We start from the raw sequence: 18,896 nt of genomic DNA, 5'->3' as shown, positions 1-18,896 counted from the left end.
ATCTTTTATAAATACATTAATGCCAAAAGGAAAACAAAGGATAGTATCGGCCCCCTAAAATATAATAACAAGTTAGTTATAGAGGACAAACAAAAGACTGAGATATTAAATAGGCATTTCTCATCTGTATTCACCAAGGAACTGACTGTACCAGGGATCATTCAACAAGTGAAAAATCAAAGTGCACCACCCGATATAATTAATTTAACACAAGATGAAGTACGCCTACGTCTGAGTAAATTAAACATTGACAAATCCCCAGGGCCAGATGGCATTCATCCACGAATATTGAGGGACTTGAGCTCCGTAATAGACAGACCGCTGTATCTCATCTTTTTAGACTCACTTGTAACAGGGTTGGTGCCTCAGGATTGGAGGATTGCTGATGTGGTACCGATATTTAAGAAAGGTAAGAGGGTAGATCCAGGCAACTACCGTCCAGTAAGCCTGACATCAGTAGTATGCAAAGTTTTTGAGGGCATTTTAAGGGATGACATGCAAAAATATATTGCAGAAAATAATATGATAACTGACAAACAGCATGGATTCATGAAAGATAAGTCGTGTCTAACCAACCTGTTGGGGTTCTATGAGGGGGTAAGTTCAAACCTGGATATTGGTAATGCAGCTGATGTGATTTATTTGGACTTTGCAAAGGCATTTGATACTGTACCACATAATAGCCTTATACTAAAGCTCCAGAAGCAAGGACTAGGGGACACAATATGCAACTGGGTAAGGAATTGGCTAAAAGATAGGAAACAAAGAGAAGTCATAAATGGTACAGTCTCTAAATGGGCTATAGTCAGCAGTGGGGTGCCGCAGGGATCTGTGCTAGGACCAATTCTTTTTAATCTCTTTATTAATGACCTTGTGGTTGGGATTGATAGTAAAGTGTCAGTCTTTGCTGATGACACCAAACTATGTAGGATATTAAAAACTGACCTGGATAGTACAATATTACAAAAAGATCTGGATAAGATGTCAGAATGGGCAGATACTTGGCAAATGAGATTTAATGTTGATAAATGTAAAGTAATGCACCTAGGACGGAGTAATCCTATAGCTGCGTATACATTAAATGGAAGTAAGTTCGGGACTACAGAACAGGAGAAGGACTTGGGTATTCTCATTACAAATAAGCTGAGCAGCAGCACTCAATGTCAAGCAGCAGCTGCTAAAGCAAACAAGATTTTAGGGTGTATAAAAAGAGAGATTAGATCCCGTGATCCCAACGTATTGTTACCCCTCTATAAATCACTTGTAAGGCCACATCTGGAATACGGGATCCAGTTTTGGGCTCCACATTTTAAAAAGGACATTCAGAAGTTAGAGTCAGTTCAAAGGCGGGCAACTAGACTATTACAAGGAATGGAGGCCGCCCGTATGATGAGAGGTTGAAAAAGTTAGATATGTTTAGCTTAGAAAAAAGACGTCTCAGAGGAGATCTCATTTATATGTATAAATACATGTGTGGTCAATATAAAGGACTGGCACATGACTTATTTCTTCCAAAGACAGTACTAAGGACCAGGGGACACTCACTGCGAGTGGAAGAAAAGCGATTCCGGCAGCTAAATAGGAAAGGGTTCTTTACAGTTAGAGCAGTCAGACTGTGGAATACCGACCACAAGAGGTAGTAATGGCAGATACTATAACAGCTTTTAAAAAATGGCTGGATGATTTCCTCAGTACACACAACATTGTTGGTTATAAATGACTTAGTGACTAAATGTAGAACTGGTGGAGAAAGGTTAAACTAGATGGACCTAGGTCTTTTTTCAACCTAAGTAACTGTGTAATTAACTGTAGCAAAATAGAAGCTAAGCTGTGATTGGTTGCTATTGGCAGCCTGATAAATCTCCAGGCAACAGAAATCCCTCCCCCTGACAGTATATATTAGCTCACACATACACATAATAGACAGGTCATGTGACTGACAGCTGCCTTATTTCCTATATGGTACATTTGTTGTTCTTGTAGTTTAGCTGCTTATTAATCAGATTTTTATTTTTGAAGGATAATACCAGACTTGTGTGTGTTTTAGGGTGATTATGTGGCGAGGTTGGTGTATGTGTGGTGAAATGTGTGCTGAGGGGGGTATATGTGTTCAAGCACGTGGTAGTGTGTGGCGCATTATGTGTGTGTTCATATCCCCGAGTGTGGTGAGTATCCCATGTCGGGGCCCCACCTTAGCAACTGTACGGTATATACTCTTTGGCGCCATCGCTCTCATTCTTTAAATCCCCCTTGTTCACATCTGGCAGCTGTCAATTTGCCCCCAACACTTTTCCTTTCACTTTTTCCCCATTATGTAGATAGGGGCAAAATTGATTGGTAAATTGGAACGCGCGGGGATAAAATTTCGCCTCACAACATAGCACCCGGCGCTCCCCGAGATAGTTACTGTCTCTCTGTTTCTCTTCCACTGTCTGTGTCTCTGTCTGTCTGTGTCTCTGTCTGTCTGTGTCTCTGTCTGTCTGTCTCTGTGTCTCTGTGTCTGTCTCTGTGTCTGTCTCTGTGTCTGTCTCTGTGTCTGTCTCTGTGTCTCTGTCTCTGTGTCTCTGTCTCTGTGTCTCTGTGTCTGTCTCTGTGTCTGTCTCTGTGTCTGTCTCTGTGTCTGTCTCTGTGTCTCTGTCTCTGTGTCTCTGTCTCTGTGTCTCTGTCTCTGTGTCTCTGTCTCTGTGTCTCTGTCTCTGTGTCTCTGTCTCTGTGTCTCTGTCTCTGTCTGTGTGTCTGTGTCTGTGTGTCTGTGTCTGTGTCTCTGGCTGCATTGTGACACGCCAAGATTCCATATAAGGGCGTGGCTTATATATGGAACGTCTTCTGAAGTTCTGGCTGCGCTGTGGCTCCCAGCTCCATTCGCTTTAATGGAGGCAGGTTTTTTGGTGAATAACTGTAAAGTGCGGAGTTAAAATTTCCCCTCAAAACATAGCCTATGACGCTCTCGGGGTCCAGAAGTGTGAGTGTGCAAAATTTTGTGGCTGTAGCTGCGACTGTGCAGATGCCAATCCCGGACAGACTCATTCATTCATTCATTCATTCATTCATACATACATACATACATTCAGCTTTATATATTAGATTAGTAAAAATTCTAAAATCACTTCAAAATCACTGAAGTAGATAAATCCCCGCCCGGACGGCAGATGCCTCCGAGAGCTACAGGGATTAAGTACGGCGATACACCATTATTATTAATCACAGCCTCCATAATAACAGGGTCTGTCCCGCATGACTGGTGCCAGCAAATGTGGGGTTAATATTCACAAAGGTAATTACTGCAAAGATCTGCAATCACATCAGATATTCACCAATTCCTCATTTACCCCAACATGTTCCTGCAGCAAAAAGAGGAAACAAATGTAGCATTAACCCTTTACTATTATCCTCTAAACACCAACACAGACTTATACAGTGCAACCGTGAGAGAGGGGCTACTAACCAGTGTGACTACCTGACCAACCGGCCCTTAGGACTACAAAAGTAGAGTGTGTGTGTGTGTGTGTGTGTGTATATATATATGTATGTGTATATGTATGTATATATATGTGTGTATATGTATGTGTATATGTATGTATATATATGTGTGTACAGTTAGGTCCAGAAATATTTGGACAGTGACACAATTTTCGCGAGTTGGGCTCTGCATGCCACCACATTGGATTTGAAATGAAACCTCTACAACAGAATTCAAGTGCAGATTGTAACGTTTAATTTGAAGGTTTGAACAAAAATATCTGATAGAAATTGTAGGAATTGTCACATTTCTTTACAAACAGTCCCCATTTTAGGAGGTCAAAAGTAATTGGACAAATAAACCAAACCCAAACAAAATATTTTTATTTTCAATATTTTGTTGCGAATCTTTTGGAGGCAATCACTGCCTTAAGTCTGGAACCCATGGACATCACCAAACGCTGGGTTTCCTCCTTCTTAATGCTTTGCAAGGCCTTTACAGCCTCAGCCTTCAGGTCTTGCTTGTTTGTGGGTCTTTCCGTCTTAAGTCTGGATTTGAGCAAGTGAAATGCATGCTCAATTGGGTTAAGATCTGGTGATTGACTTGGCCATTGCAGAATGTTCCACTTTTTTGCACTCATGAACTCCTGGGTAGCTTTGGCTGTATGCTTGGGGTCATTGCCCATCTGTACCATGAAGCGCCGTCCGATCAACTTTGCGGCATTTGGCTGAATCTGGGCTGAAAGTATATCCCGGTACACTTCAGAATTCATCCGGCTACTCTTGTCTGCTGTTATGTCATCAATAAACACAAGTGACCCAGTGCCATTGAGAGCCATGCATGCCCATGCCATCACGTTGCCTCCACCATGTTTTACAGAGGATGTGGTGTTTGCCTTGGATCATGTGCCGTTCCCTTTCTTCTCCAAACTTTTTTCTTCCCATCATTCTGGTACAGGTTGATCTTGGTCTCATCTGTCCATAGAATACTTTTCCAGAACTGAGCTGGCTTCATGAGGTGTTTTTCAGCAAATTTAACTCTGGCCTGTCTATTTTTGGAATTGATGAATGGTTTGCATCTAGATGTGAACCCTTTGTATTTACTTTCATGGAGTCTTCTTTTTACTGTTGACTTAGAGACAGATACACCTACTTCACTGAGAGTGTTCTGGACTTCAGTTGATGTTGTGAACGGGTTCTTCTTCACCAAAGAAAGTATGCGGCGATCATCCACCACTGTTGTCATCCGTGGACGCCCAGGCCTGTTTGAGTTCCCAAGCTCACCAGTCAATTCCTTTTTTCTCAGAATGTACCCGACTGTTGATTTTGCTACTCCAAGCATGTCTGCTATCTCTCTGATGGATTTTTTCTTTTTTTTCAGCCTCAGGATGTTCTGCTTCACCTCAATTGAGAGTTCCTTAGACCGCATGTTGTCTGGTCACAGCAACAGCTTCCAAATGCAAAACCACACACCTGTAATCAACCCCAGACCTTTTAACTACTTCATTGATTACAGGTTAACGAGGGAGACGCCTTCAGAGTTAATTGCAGCCCTTAGAGTCCCTTGTCCAATTACTTTTGGTCCCTTGAAAAAGAGGAGGCTATGCATTACAGAGCTATGATTCCTAAACCCTTTCTCCGATTTGGATGTGAAAACTCTCATATTGCAGCTGGGAGTGTGCACTTTCAGCCCATATTATATATATAATTGTATTTCTGAACATGTTTTTGTAAACAGCTAAAATAACAAAACTTGTGTCACTGTCCAAATATTTCTGGACCTAACTGTATGTGTATATGTATGTGTATATGTATGTATATATATGTTTGTATATATATGTTTGTATATATATGTGTATATGTATGTGTATATATATGTGTATATATGTGTATATATGTGTATATATGTGTATATATATATGTATGCGGAGTACAGGGGTGGTGGAGCCAAGCGGTGTAATGTGTGCAGGGGGCAGAGGCGAGCGGTGGGTATGTGTCGGCTGGGTTGCCGATGTGGGCTCCCGGGGTTGCAGCACTCACCGGGGAGTCGGGGCTCCGTGTGGGTGCGGGGAAAAGTGTCGGGTGTCGGCCTGTAGTTCGTGCTGTTCAGTTAGCTGAGCGCAAGCTCTTTAGTGCACGCAGTGTGGCGACAGTTGTCACTGTAATTACGTCATTTTGGAGCAAGACAGGCTAAAAGTTTGGACACACCTTCTCATTCAGAGTTTTCTTTATTTTCATGACTCTGAAAATTGTAGATTCACATTGAAGGCATCAAAACAATGAATTAACACATGTGGAATGAAATACTTAACAAAAAAGTGTGAAACAACTGAAAATATGTCTTATACTAGGAGGTGGCCCGATTCTACGCATCGGGTATTCTAGAATTTACGTATTGTGTAGTTCATGTATGATTTTTGTTATATATATAGATAGATATATATAGATGTTGTTGTGTGTAGTTACCAAGTGTTGGTGTAGGCGCTGTACATGTTCTGGGTGTTGTCTGGGTGTAGCGGGGGGTGAGAGCGGTGTTGTATGTGTGTTGCGTTGTTTGTGGAGCGCTGTGTGTCTGTCGCGTTGTGTGTGTGTGTGTGTTGCGCGGTTTGTGTGGGTGTGTTTTGGGGGGAGGTATGTTTTGTGCAATGTGTGTCTTGTGCGGTATGTGCGTATATTTATGTATGCCGCGGTGTTTGTGTATTGGGTGTTGTGTGTGTGTGCAGCGTTGTCTGTGTGTGTGGGTGTCTGTGTATGGTGGTGTTTGTGGTTCCCTGTGTGTGTGTGTGTGTGTGTGTGTTGGGGGGAGGTTTGCACCTCCCATCGTGCTCCATCCCCTATGCTGCGCATTCCCCATCGTGCTCCATCCCCCATGCTGCTCACCCCCCATCGTGCTCCATCCCCCATGCTGCGCACTCCCCATCGTGCTCCATCCTCCATGCTGCGCACTCCCCATCGTGCTACATCCCCCATGCTGCGCACCCCCCATCGTGCTACATCCCCCATGCTGCGCACTCCCCATCGTGCTACATCCCCCATGCTGCGCACTCCCCATCGTGCTACATCCCCCATGCTGCGCACCCCCCCATCGTGCTACATCCCCCATGCTGCGCACCCCCCCATCGTGCTACATCCCCCATCGTGCTACATCCCCCATCGTGCTACATCCCCCATGCTGCGCACTCCCCATCGTGCTACATCCCCCATGCTGCGCACCCGCCATCGTGCTCCATTCGCCATGCTGCGCACTCCCCATCGTGCTACATCCGCCATGCTGCGCACTCCCCATTGTGCTACATCCCCCATGCTGCGCACTCCCCATCGTGCTACATCCCCCATGCTGCGCACTCCCCATCGTGCTACATCACCCATGCTGCGCACTCCCCATCGTGCTACATCCCCCATGCTGCGCACCCCCCATCGTGCTACATCCCCCATCGTGCTACATGCCCCATGCTGCGCACTCCCCATCGTGCTACATCCCCCATGCTGCGCACCCGCCATCGTGCTCCGCCATGCTGCGCACTCCCCATTGTGCTACATCCCCCATGCTGCGCACCTCCCCATCGTGCTACATCCCCCATGCTGCGCACTCCCCATCGAGCTACATCCCCCATGCTGCGCACTCCCCATCGTGCTACATCCCCCATGCTGCGCACTCCCCATCGTGCTACATCCCCCATGCTGCACACTCCCCATCGTGCTACATCCCCCATGCTGCGCACCCCATCGTGCTACATCCCCCATGCTGCGCACCCCCCATCGTGCTACATCCCCCATGCTATAATAGTTCTCCTATTATACTCAGAGAGGAGTATAATAGGAGGACTGTAATAGGAGGAGTAGTCCTGGGGGGAGAGGAGTATAATGCCGGCTCCCTGCACATGTGTACCGGGAGTCGGTGTACGCTGTTAACTATGATACACATCGGGTAACCAAGGGACCTTAGTTACCCAATGTGTATAATGGTTACCAGCGTTCATGGGCTCCGTCAAGATCCCAGCATCACAAAGTTATGTCTGGCGCTGCTGGGATCGTGACGGAGCCGGTGTAGAAGCAAGCGATATCCCAGGATGTTGTGAGTGTGTGGATGTGATGTGTGAGGTGTGTGTGAGAGTGAGTGTGATCTGATGTGTGTGTGTGTACTCACCTAGGAGTCGGAGCTCCGTGTCAGTTGGGCCAGAGCGAGCGTGCATTGCGTGAGGGGGGCGGGGCCTGCAGAGAGCCGGGGCGAGAGGCCAATCCGTGGGGGGGGGCGGGGCCATGGCGAGCCCAGCGGCCAATCAGCTTTGTGTCACCGTAAGGACACAATTTTGGAGCATGACAGACAGACAGACAGAATAAGGCAATTATATATATAGATTCTAGGTTCTTCAAAGTAGCCACCTTTTGGTTTGATTAGTGCTTTGCACTTTCTTGGCATTCTCTTGAGCTTCAAGAGGTAGTCACCGGAAATGGTTTTCCAACAGTCTTGAAGGAGTTCCCAGAGATGCTTAGCTTTTGTTGGCCCTTTTGCCTCCACTCTGCGGTCCAGCTCACCCCAAACCATCTCAATTGGGTTCAGGTCTGGTGACTGTGGAGACCAGGTCATCTGGTGTAACACCCCATCACTCTCCTTCTTAGTCAAATAGCGCTTACACAGCCTGGAGGTATGTTTGGGGTTATTGCCCTGTTGAAAAATAAATGATGGTCCAATTAAACGCAAACTGGATGGAATAGCATGCCGCTGCAAGATGCTGTGGTAGCCATGCTGGTTCAGTATGCCTTCAATTTTGAATAAATCCCCAACAGTGTCAGCAGCAAAGCACCCCCACACCATCACACCTCCATGCTTCACGGTGGGAACCAGGCATGTGGAGTTCATCCGTTCACCTTTTCTACAAAGACACGGTGGTTGGATCCAAAGATCTCCAATTTGAATTCATCAGACCAAAGCACAGATTTCCACTGGTCTAATATCCATTCCCTGTGTTCTTTAGCCCAAACAAGTCTCTTCTGCTTGTTGCCTGTCCTTAGCAGTGGTTTCCTAGCAGCTATTTTACCATGAAGGCCTGCTGCACAAAGTCTCCTCTTAACAGTTGATGTAGCGATGTCTGCTGCTAGAACTCTGTGGCATTGACCTGGTCTTTAATCTGAGCTGCTGTTAACCTGCGATTTGTGAGGCTGGTGACTCAGATAAACTTATCCTCCGCAGCAGAGGTGACTCTTGGTCTTCCTTTCCTGTGGCAGTCCTCATGTCAGTTTCTTTGTAGCGTTTGATGATTTTTGCCACTGCACTTGGGGGCACTTTCAAAGTTGTCCCAATTTTTCAGACTGACTGACCTTCATTTCTTAAAGTAATGATGGACACTCGTTTTTCTTAACTTAGCTGCTTTTTTTCTTGCCATAATACAAATTCTATCAGCTGTGTATCCACCAGACTAATGCACAACACAACTGATGGTCCCAACCCCATTTATAAGGCAAGAAATCCCACTTATTAAACCTGACAGGGCACACCTGTGAAGGGAAAATCATTTCCGGTGACTACCTCTTGAAGCTCATCAAGAGAATGCCAAGAGTGTGCAAAGCAGTAATCAAAGCAAAAGGTGGCTACTTTGAAGAACCTAGAATATAAGACACATTCTCAGTTGTTTCACACTTTTTTGTTAAGTATTTCATTCCACATGTGTTACTTCATAGTTTTGATGCCTTCAATGTGCATCTACAATTTTCAGAGTCATGAAAATAAAGAAAACTCTTTGAATGAGAAGGTGTGTTCAAACTTTTGGTCTGTTTTTTTATATAATATAAATAAATAAATTTAAAAAAAAAAAATATATATATATATATATATAAATATATATATATATAATATACATATATATAATAACATTTTGTTCAAATCTTCCTCCTGATAACCCCTCGCTCCACGTGTTATGCCGTTCCTTACAATCAGGGGTTCTGGTCACTATAACACCAGAGACGTAAATTCATATTTTCATTCTCCATTTAATAACAGCGGGTCTCAGAAATGACGAGGTAGTGACCCTAACAGTTATATTCTTCTGTACGCCTTTCTTTTGGGGAAAACAACAATTTTATATGTGATCCCAGATCTTTCATCTATGGGGTGTAGCGGGGTGGGGGTCTCCCAGGACGACAAAGAGGCAGTGACTCAAAACAGTCCGATCCAAACGGCTTTATTGTCCTCGCTGTACAGGTAAAGTCATCCGGAACACAGCCGGGTTACTCACAGTCCATACGGTTCCCCGTCACACAGGCACTGCTTGCCGTAGGAGACTGTCTTACTATACTCCGTTTTGCTATTCCCGGGGGTCCACAGACCTGAGTTTATAGTTCCACACAGGCCTGAACTCTCCTCAGCTTCCTGCTCTGCGGCTTACAAAACAGGCTCTTCCCCACCCAGGCCTTTACAAAGAGCTTTTAAACGAGAACTGTGGCCATGAGCCACCTGCATAACCCGGCCTGGAGGTTACTGGACTGACCACTATGTAGGGCTCTAATATGTTTCTGTACGCATTCTGGGAGATACGTACCGTCCGTCACATATCAATGGCCCCGCTATCTCACATACCCCCTCCGCTCAAACCCGAGGGGATGAACGGACGCTCCCAAACAGGCCGCCCGAGACAGGGCATCGGCATTGCCCTGGGATGAACCGGCCCGATGTTCTACCGTAAAACTGAAATTCTGAAGGGACAGGAACCAGCGGGTGACCCGGGCATTCCGTTCCTTCGCATTTCTCATCCAGACGAGGGGCGCGTGGTCCGTTACCAACCGAAACTGTCGCCCGAGCAAATAATAGCGCAGGGACTCCAAGGCCCATTTAATAGCCAAGCACTCCTTCTCCACTACGCTATAATTCTTTTCTGCCGGGGTAAGTTTCCGGTTCAAATAGGTAACTGGATGCTCAGTTCCGTTTACCTCTTGCGAGAGTACGGCACCCAGACCCACCTCGGAGGCATCTGTTTGCACCAGGAAGGTGTTACCGAAATCAGGGCTAATGAGGACCGGTTGACCACACAAGGCAGTCTTCATGGACTGAAACGCTTCCTCAGCCTGAGGGGTCCAGCATACCATAGCCGCCTTCTTCCCCTTCAACAGATCGGTCAAAGCTGCTGTTCTCCCGGCAAAGTCCGGTATAAACCGCCGGTAATACCCGACAATGCCGAGGAACGCTCTCACCTGTTGTGGACACTGGTCTGGGCCACTTTTGGATTGCCTCTATTTTATTTACTTGAGGCTTGATCACCCCGAGGCCAATCACGTACCCCAAATAGCGGGCTTCCTCCTGACTGATTGCACATTTTTTTGGGTTTGCGGTCAACCCTGCCGCCCGCAGGGAGTTAACGACGGCCTGGACCTGGGACAAGTGGGTCTGCCAATCGGTACTGAAGATGATGATGTCATCTAGATAGGCGGATGCGTACTTCTGATGGGGTTCCAACACTATGTCCATCAGTCTTTGGAAAGTAGCCGAGGCTCCATGTAAACCAAAAGGCAAGACAACATAGTGATAGAGCCCCTCTGGTGTAATAAAGGCCGTTTTTACCTTGGCTGACTCTGTCAGCGGCACCTGCCAATAGCCTTTGGTAAGGTCAAGCGTCGTGAAATATTGAGCCTTTCCCAACCGTTCAATAAGTTCGTCCACCCGGGGCATAGGGTAAAGGTCGAACTTGGAAACTTCATTCAATCTCCGGAAGTCATTGCAGAAACGTAGCGACCCGTCGGGTTTTGGAATCAGCACAATGGGACTAGCCCAGTCACTCTTTGATTCCTCAATCACCCCTAGGGTAAGCATCTGTTTCACCTCTGCTGCAATGGCTTGTCTCCGGGCCTCGGGCACCTGGTACGGTTTCATACGCACCTTTACCCGAGGCTCGGTGACAATGTCATGTTGGATAACCGAAGTACGGCCGGGTACCTCGGAAAACACATCCGAGTTCTGCTGTACTAACTTCCGAACTTCCCAACGCTGCGGCTTAGTGAGGGTGTCGCCTAAGTGTACCCCCCCCTTCGGTTCCCAGGATGGGCGGCACTACAGGTTCCCCACAGGGCCCCACCGGTGTTAATCCCGTCACCATACAGTCACGGTCTTTCCAGGCTTTAAGCAAGTTAACATGATACAATTGTTCCAGCTTCCTCCTCCCCGGCTGGTATATTCGGTAATTCACCTCCCCCACCTTTTCCCGAACCTCATACGGCCCCTGCCATTTGGCCAACAGTTTACTTTCGGCAGTGGGCACCAAAACCAAGACCCGATCCCCTACATTAAAAGATCTGATGGTGACTCGTGTGTTATAAGTGCGCCCTTGTGCCCTTGTTAAATGTTCTTTTACAATAGGCAAAACCGCTGCGATGCAGTCCTGCATTAGAGCCACATTTTCAATCACACTTTTATATGGGGTGGGCTCCTGTTCCCATGTTTCCTTGGCTACGTCCAGCAAGCCCCTAGGGTGTCTGCCATAAAGCAACTTGAATGGCGAAAAACCCGTGGATGCCTGCGGCACCTCTCGGAGTGCAAACATAAGATAGGGCAACAGCATGTCCCAGTCCCTCCCGTCCTTGGCAACCACTTTTTTAAGCATGGACTTAAGGGTTTTGTTGCACCGCTCTACCAGCCCATCGGTTTGCGGATGGTACACCGATGTGCGCAGGTGCTTTATTTTCAACAGTTTACATAATTCTTTTGTCACCTTGGACATAAACGGGGTCCTCTGGTCAGTAAGGATCTCCTTTGGTAACCCAAGACGACAAAGCATGGCAAATAACTCCCGAGCAATAAGCTTCGCGGAGGTATGGCGCAGCAGAATGGCCTCTGGATAGCGTGTGGCGTAATCCACAACCACCAAAATGTGTTGGTGACCGCGTGCGGATTTTACCAGGGGCCCTACCAGGTCCATTGCAATCCGTTCAAAAGGTTCCTTTGGAAGAGGCACCAATGGACTCCGGAAACTCGCAATGGGCGAGGTCAGTTGTCAGTCCGGGCAGGATTCACAGAATTTCCGTACATCTGCGTACACTCCCGGCCAAAATAACCTCTGTAAAATACGCTCTTGTGTCTTGGTAACCCCTAAGTGCCCCCCGAGGGGGTGTGTGTGAGCCATGTTAAGCACTGCCTGACGATGGGATTGTGGCACGACCAGTTGCTCTACTATCTCTTCCCTGCTTTTGTCTATTCGGTAGAGTAAATCATTATAAACCGCCATGCGGGGAAAGACAACTTCTGCCCCTGGTTGTTGGGCCACCCCATTCACCTCTTTTACATTCTCCCACGCCTGGGAGAGGGTAGGATCCCTTAGCTGGGCCGTCCCGAAGTCCTCCCGGGACGTTTCCAGCTCCGGGATCGCTACAGTCTCTTCACTTTCTCCTGCCAAAACCTCTAGTGGACCCCTGTCAGGTTCTAACCCCTGTCCCACGGTCAGTGATCCCTACAGCAGGTATCCCCGACTCGGGATCATCGGGTTCCACACCCAGATTCATTTTTGCCTGGGAAAAGGTATTATTTCTCTCCCACAGGTACCAAAACAACGGAAAATCCCTTCCCATCACTACCCCGTATGGTAGAGTTTTCACAACTCCTACTACATGCGTCACGTCTGTCTCCACACGGAGTGGAGAGGCATACCTCTGCTGTTGGATATTTGCGGAGCTCACCATGTATACACACAATCCCAACCTCCCTCTCCGTGGACTCCGACCCCGAAATCAGCGACCCATGAACGAGGGTCACTATACTGCCCGAGTCCAAAAGGGCCTCTGCCCGATGTCCATTTACATACACATGACAGAGAGGAGGTTCAAGAATAGGGCGTGCAGCATACACCGTATTAGCATACATAGACATTCGGCATGTGTACCCACAATCCATGGACTCCGTAATCAACGGGCAATAAGCGGCGATATGGCCGGGCCCTTGACATCTCCAGCACTTCATAGCGGTGGCCCCACCAGTTTTTGTTACTATTCTTGGGGGGACTAGTCTTTTGCCACTCTGTGTGGGTTGCCCCCTCGATATGGGCTTGGTTTTTGTTGTTCACCAGCGCCGTACGTGTCTCTCTGCCAGGGTCCTGTGGCCGCCGGGCCTGACGCACTGGGGCAGAGTCTCGTATAAAGTCCTGTGTGGCGGTATATCGCTCAACTAAACTCACCACCTGGTCCAGGTTACCCGGGTCTCCTTGCCCCACCCAACGTTGAATAGCGACTGGCAGAGTCCGCACCAACCGGTCGACCACCACCCTTTCCACCATCTGGGCTGGAGACAACACCTCCGGCTGTAACCACTTTTTAACCAGTTAAGTCATATGCCTGAGACCTGGCTGGACAGGTCTCCACATAGGCCCATGAAAACACTCGCTGAGCCCTCACGTAGATATTGTCCCCCAGACGTGCAAGGATCTCACCTTTCAATTTCTTGTAGTCCAGGGCATCCTCCTGGCTGAGGTCGAAGTAGGCTTTCTGGGCGTCCCCTATCAGGAACGGAGCCACCACTTCCGCCCACTGGCCTGCCGGCAGTTTTTCCTGCTCCGCTGTGCGCTCAAAAACCGTAAGGAAAACCTCCACGTCATTCTCCAGGCTTAGTTTCCGCAGGGCAGAGCGAACCCTGTCCCGGGGCACCCGTCGGTCGGAGTCAGTTGCTGCCGGTGTCTCACGCAGGGCCGCAATCTGCTGCCGTAACAATGCATTCGCCTCTTGTTGTTGTCGCTGGGTCTCCTGATGCTGCCGCTGGGATTCCTGGTGCTGCTGCTGGAACAGACCCAATTGCTCCTGTTGCTTTTGCTGAATTGTTACCAACTGCTGCAGAAGCTCCTCCATGTTATCAGCCGGTTTATACTGTAGCGTAGCCGGCCTAATTATGGACATGCAGAGCCGTCACAGACTTCAGCTGGTGCAGCGGAGGGGTATGCCTCAATGCTCCATGCCCGCATTCTCCACCATAATGTAGCGGGGTAGGGGTCCCCCAGGACGACAGAGGCAGTGACCCAAAACAGTCCGATCCAAACAGCTTTATTGTCCTCGCTGTACAGGTAAAGTCATCCGGAACACAGCCGGGTTACTCAGTCCATACGGTTCCCCGTCACACAGGCACTGCTTGCCGTAGGAGACTGTCTTACTATACTCCGTTTTGCTATTCCCGGGGATCCACAGACCTGTGTTATAGTTCCACGCAGGCCTGAACTCTCCTCAGTTTCCTGCTCTGCAGCTTATAAAACAGGCTCTGCCACACCCAGGCCTTTACAAAGAGCTTTTAAACGAGAACTGTGGCCATGAGCCACCTGCATAACCCGGCCTGGAGGTTACTGGACTGGCCACTATGTAGGGCTCTATTATGTTTCTGTACGCATTCTGGGAGATACGTACCGTCCGTCACATATCAATGGCCCCGCTATCTCACAGGGGTTAATACCACTTATACTTAATACTCCCAACAATCACGTGTAAGAGAAGGATCATAGAGACCTATTAGTAGGTATTGACACTATCTCAGGTTTATAAGAATTATCCCTGATTTACTGGAGACAAAAAAAAACACCAAAATTACAGCATCACAGAGGGGAAAAGAAAAACCCTTCATAAAACCCCAATAGTAACATATGCCATATGCCAAGTCTCCCCCATCAATGTAGATTCATATGGTCGGGTCATTCACAGTGGAAGCACAGCGGCAAATCAATTACAGGTGTAGAGCTCTTGCCCTGCAATATTACTAGACCTGACCCTGTGTGCCCCAGACTCCTGCCCTAACCAGCGCAGCACCACGCTCTGCACATGGGGGAGAGAGAGTGACAGACCCCGCTCTACACATGGGGGAGAGAGCGACAGACCCTGCACTACACATGGGGGAGAGAGCGACAGACCCCGCACTACACATGGAGGAGAGAGAGCGACAGACCCCGCACTACACATGGAGGAGAGAGAGCGACATACCCCGCACTACACATGAGGGAGAGAGAGCGAGAGACCCCGCTCTACACATGGGGAGAGAGCGGGAGACCCCGCTCTACACATGAGGGAGAGAGAGCGAGAGACCCCGCACTACACATGGAGGGGAGAGAGAGCGACAGACCCCGCACTACACATGGGGGGGAGAGAGAGCGACAGACCCCGCACTACACATGGGGGGGGGAGAGAGAGCGACAGACCCCGCACTACACATGGGGGGAGAGAGAGCGACAGACCCCGCACTACACATGGGGGGGAGAGAGATCGACAGACCCCGCACTACACATGGAGGAGAGAGAGCGGCAGACCCCGCACTACACATGGAGGAGAGAGAGCGACAGACCCCGCACTGCACATGAGGGAGAGAGAGCGACAGACCCCGCACTACACATGAGGGAGAGAGTGCGACAGACCCCGCACTACACATGGGGGAGAGAGAGCGACAGACCCCGCACTACACATGGGGGAGAGAGAGCGACAGACCCCGCACTACACATGGAGGAGAGAGAGCGTCAGACCCCGCACTACACATGAGGGAGAGAGAGCGACAGACCCCGCACTACACATGGAGGAGAGAGAGAGCGTCAGACCCCACACTACACATGGGGGAGAGAGAGCGACAGACCCCGCACTACACATGGAGGAGAGAGAGAGCGTCAGACCCCGCACTACACATGGGGCAGAGAGAGCGACAGACCCCGCACTACACATGGAGGAGAGAGAGAGCGTCAGACCCCGCACTACACATGGAGGAGAGAGAGCGACACACAGTATATGAGTAACTCCTCTAAAAACCGGACAATTTTAAGACCAAGAATAAGTGTTTGAGTCGCCCGATCTGCTGCACAATCTTCTCCTCAGATCAGATGCAGTTGGCGCCGACAGTAAAAAAAGGGAAGACTACATCTACACTTTTATCTTTTCAAATAATTTCCCCTTATTATCTTTAGTTATTTTTATTTTTTTTTGTGTTTTTAGTTGATTTTTCTCAACATCATCTCATCCTCTTTACAATAAAAGATCTTCTGTTGTTTTCTTTTGATTTTTCCTGATTGACCTATAAAAGATGATTAAGGACAAAGACCAAATTATGGAGAAGATATTAAACCTGAGTCTGGAGATAATCTTCTATCTTACTGGAGAGGTGAGAGGTTCTGATGTCATCACATTACATCATTATCTATGGGAATAACAGAGGATATGACCGGGGGGTGATGGACTCTTGAAATGTCTGTAGTGATATTATTAATGTCTCCACACTCAGGATTACACAGTAGTGAAGACCTCTAGTGATCGCTGTCAGGCCCCTGTGTGTGAAGGACGGGGAGGAACCCTGAGCCCAATCCCGGGGCCTCCACCTCACCCCCGGATACATGAGGACATCAATGACCAGAAGATCCTAGAACTCACCAACAAGATGCTTGAGCTGCTGACTGGAGAGGTGACACTGCTGGGACATTATACAGGACGGCACTGGAGGATTCTGGGTGATGACGGTATCATTGTGTTGTCAGGTTCCTATAAGGTGTCAGGACGTCACTGTCTATTTCTCCATGGAGGAGTGGGAGTATCTAGAAGGACACAAGGAGCGGTACAAGGAGGTGATGATGGAGGAGCCCCAGCCCCGCACATCACCAGGTAATAGACAGGACTGAATACACCCATAGTTACATAGTTACTTAGGTTGAAAAAAGACCTAGGTCCATCTAGTTCAACCTTCCTCCACCAGTTCTACATTTAGTCACTAAGTCATTTATAACCAACAATGTTTTGTGTACTGAGGAAATCATCCAGCCCTTTTTTAAAAGCTGTTATAGTATATGCCATTACTACCTCTTGTGGTAGTGTATTCCACAGTCTGACCACTCTAACTGTAAAGAACCCTTTCCTATTTAGGTGTCGGAATCGCTTTTCTTCCACTCGCAGTGAGTGCCCCCTGGTCCTTAGTATTGTCTTTGGAAGAAATAAGTCATGTGCCAGTCCTTTATATTGACCACACATGTATTTATACATATAAATGAGATCTCCTCTGAGACGTCTTTTTTCTAAGCTAAACATATCTAACTTTTTCAACCTGCCATCATATGGGAGGCCTCCATTCCTTGTAATAGTCTAGTTGCCCGCCTTTGAACTGACTCTAACTTCTGAATGTCCTTTTTAAAATGTGGAGCCCAAAACTGGATCCCGTATTCCAGATGTGGCCTTACAAGTGATTTATAGAGGGGTAACAATACGTTGGGATCACGGGATCTAATCTCTCTTTTTATACACCCTAAAATCTTGTTTGCTTTAGCAGCTGCTGCTTGACATTGAGTGCTGCTGCTCAGCTTATTTGTAATGAGAATACCCAAGTCCTTCTCCTGTTCTGTAGTCCCGAGTTTACTTCCATTTAATGTATACGCAGCTATAGGATTACTCCGTCCTAGGTGCATTACTTTACATTTATCAACATTAAATCTCATTTGCCAAGTATCTGCCCATTCTGACATCTTATCCAGATCTTTTTGTAATATTGTACTATCCAGGTCAGTTTTTAATATCCTACATAGTTTGGTGTCATCGGCAAAGACTGACACTGTACTATCAATCCCATCCACAAGGTCATTAATAAAGAGAGTAAAAAGAATCGGTCCAAGCACAGATCCCTGCGGCACCCCACTGCTGACTATAGCCCATTTAGAGAATGTACCATTTATGACTACTCTTTGTTTCCTATCTTTTAGCCAATTCCTTACCCAGTTGCATATTGTGTCCCCTAGTCCTTGCTTCTGGAGCTTTAGTATAAGGCTATTATGTGGTACAGTATCAAATGCCTTTGCAAAGTCCAAATAAATCACATCAGCTGCATTACCAATATCCAGGTTTGAACTTACCCCCTCATAGAACCCCAACAGGTTGGTTAGACACGACTTATCTTTCATGAATCCATGCTGTTTGTCAGTTATCATATTATTTTCTGCAATATATTTTTGCATGTCATCCCTTAAAATGCCCTCAAAAACTTTGCTTACTACTGATGTCAGGCTTACTGGACGGTAGTTGCCTGGATCTACCCTCTTACCTTTCTTAAATATCGGTACCACATCAGCAATCCTCCAATCCTGAGGCACCAACCCCGTTACAAGTGAGTCTAAAAAGATGAGATACAGCGGTCTGTCGATTACGGAGCTCAATTCCCTCAATATTCGTGGATGAATGCCATCTGGCCCTGGGGATTTGTCAATGTTTAATTTACTCAGACGTAGGCGTACTTCATCTTGTGTTAAATTAATTATATCGGGTGGTGGACTTTGATTTTTCACTTGTTGAATGATCCCTGGTACAGTCAGTTCCTTGGTGAATACAGATGAGAAATGCCTATTTAATATCTCAGTCTTTTGTTTGTCCTCTATAACTAACTTGTTATTATATTTTAGGGGGCCGATACTATCCTTTGTTTTCCTTTTGGCATTAATGTATTTATAAAAGATTTTGGGATTTATTTTAATGTCATT

General features: G+C 47.3%; 1 protein-coding gene across 1 annotated transcript in view; it reads left to right on the top strand.

Moving 5' to 3' along the window:
• LOC142260936 (uncharacterized) overlaps nt 1-18,896 on the top strand; it is a 37,145-nt gene that overhangs the window by 8,724 nt on the left and 9,525 nt on the right. Inside the window, exons 6-8 of the mRNA XM_075332084.1 lie at nt 16,469-16,546; nt 16,667-16,843; nt 16,917-17,040. Of these exons, the coding sequence (XP_075188199.1) occupies nt 16,469-16,546; nt 16,667-16,843; nt 16,917-17,040 (379 nt within the window). The remainder of the gene's footprint in view (nt 1-16,468; nt 16,547-16,666; nt 16,844-16,916; nt 17,041-18,896) is intronic.

Source organism: Anomaloglossus baeobatrachus, chromosome 1 (genome assembly GCF_048569485.1).
Source record: "Anomaloglossus baeobatrachus isolate aAnoBae1 chromosome 1, aAnoBae1.hap1, whole genome shotgun sequence".
Classification (NCBI taxonomy): Eukaryota; Metazoa; Chordata; class Amphibia; order Anura; family Aromobatidae; genus Anomaloglossus; species Anomaloglossus baeobatrachus.
This window is presented reverse-complemented; position numbering and strand designations above follow the sequence as displayed.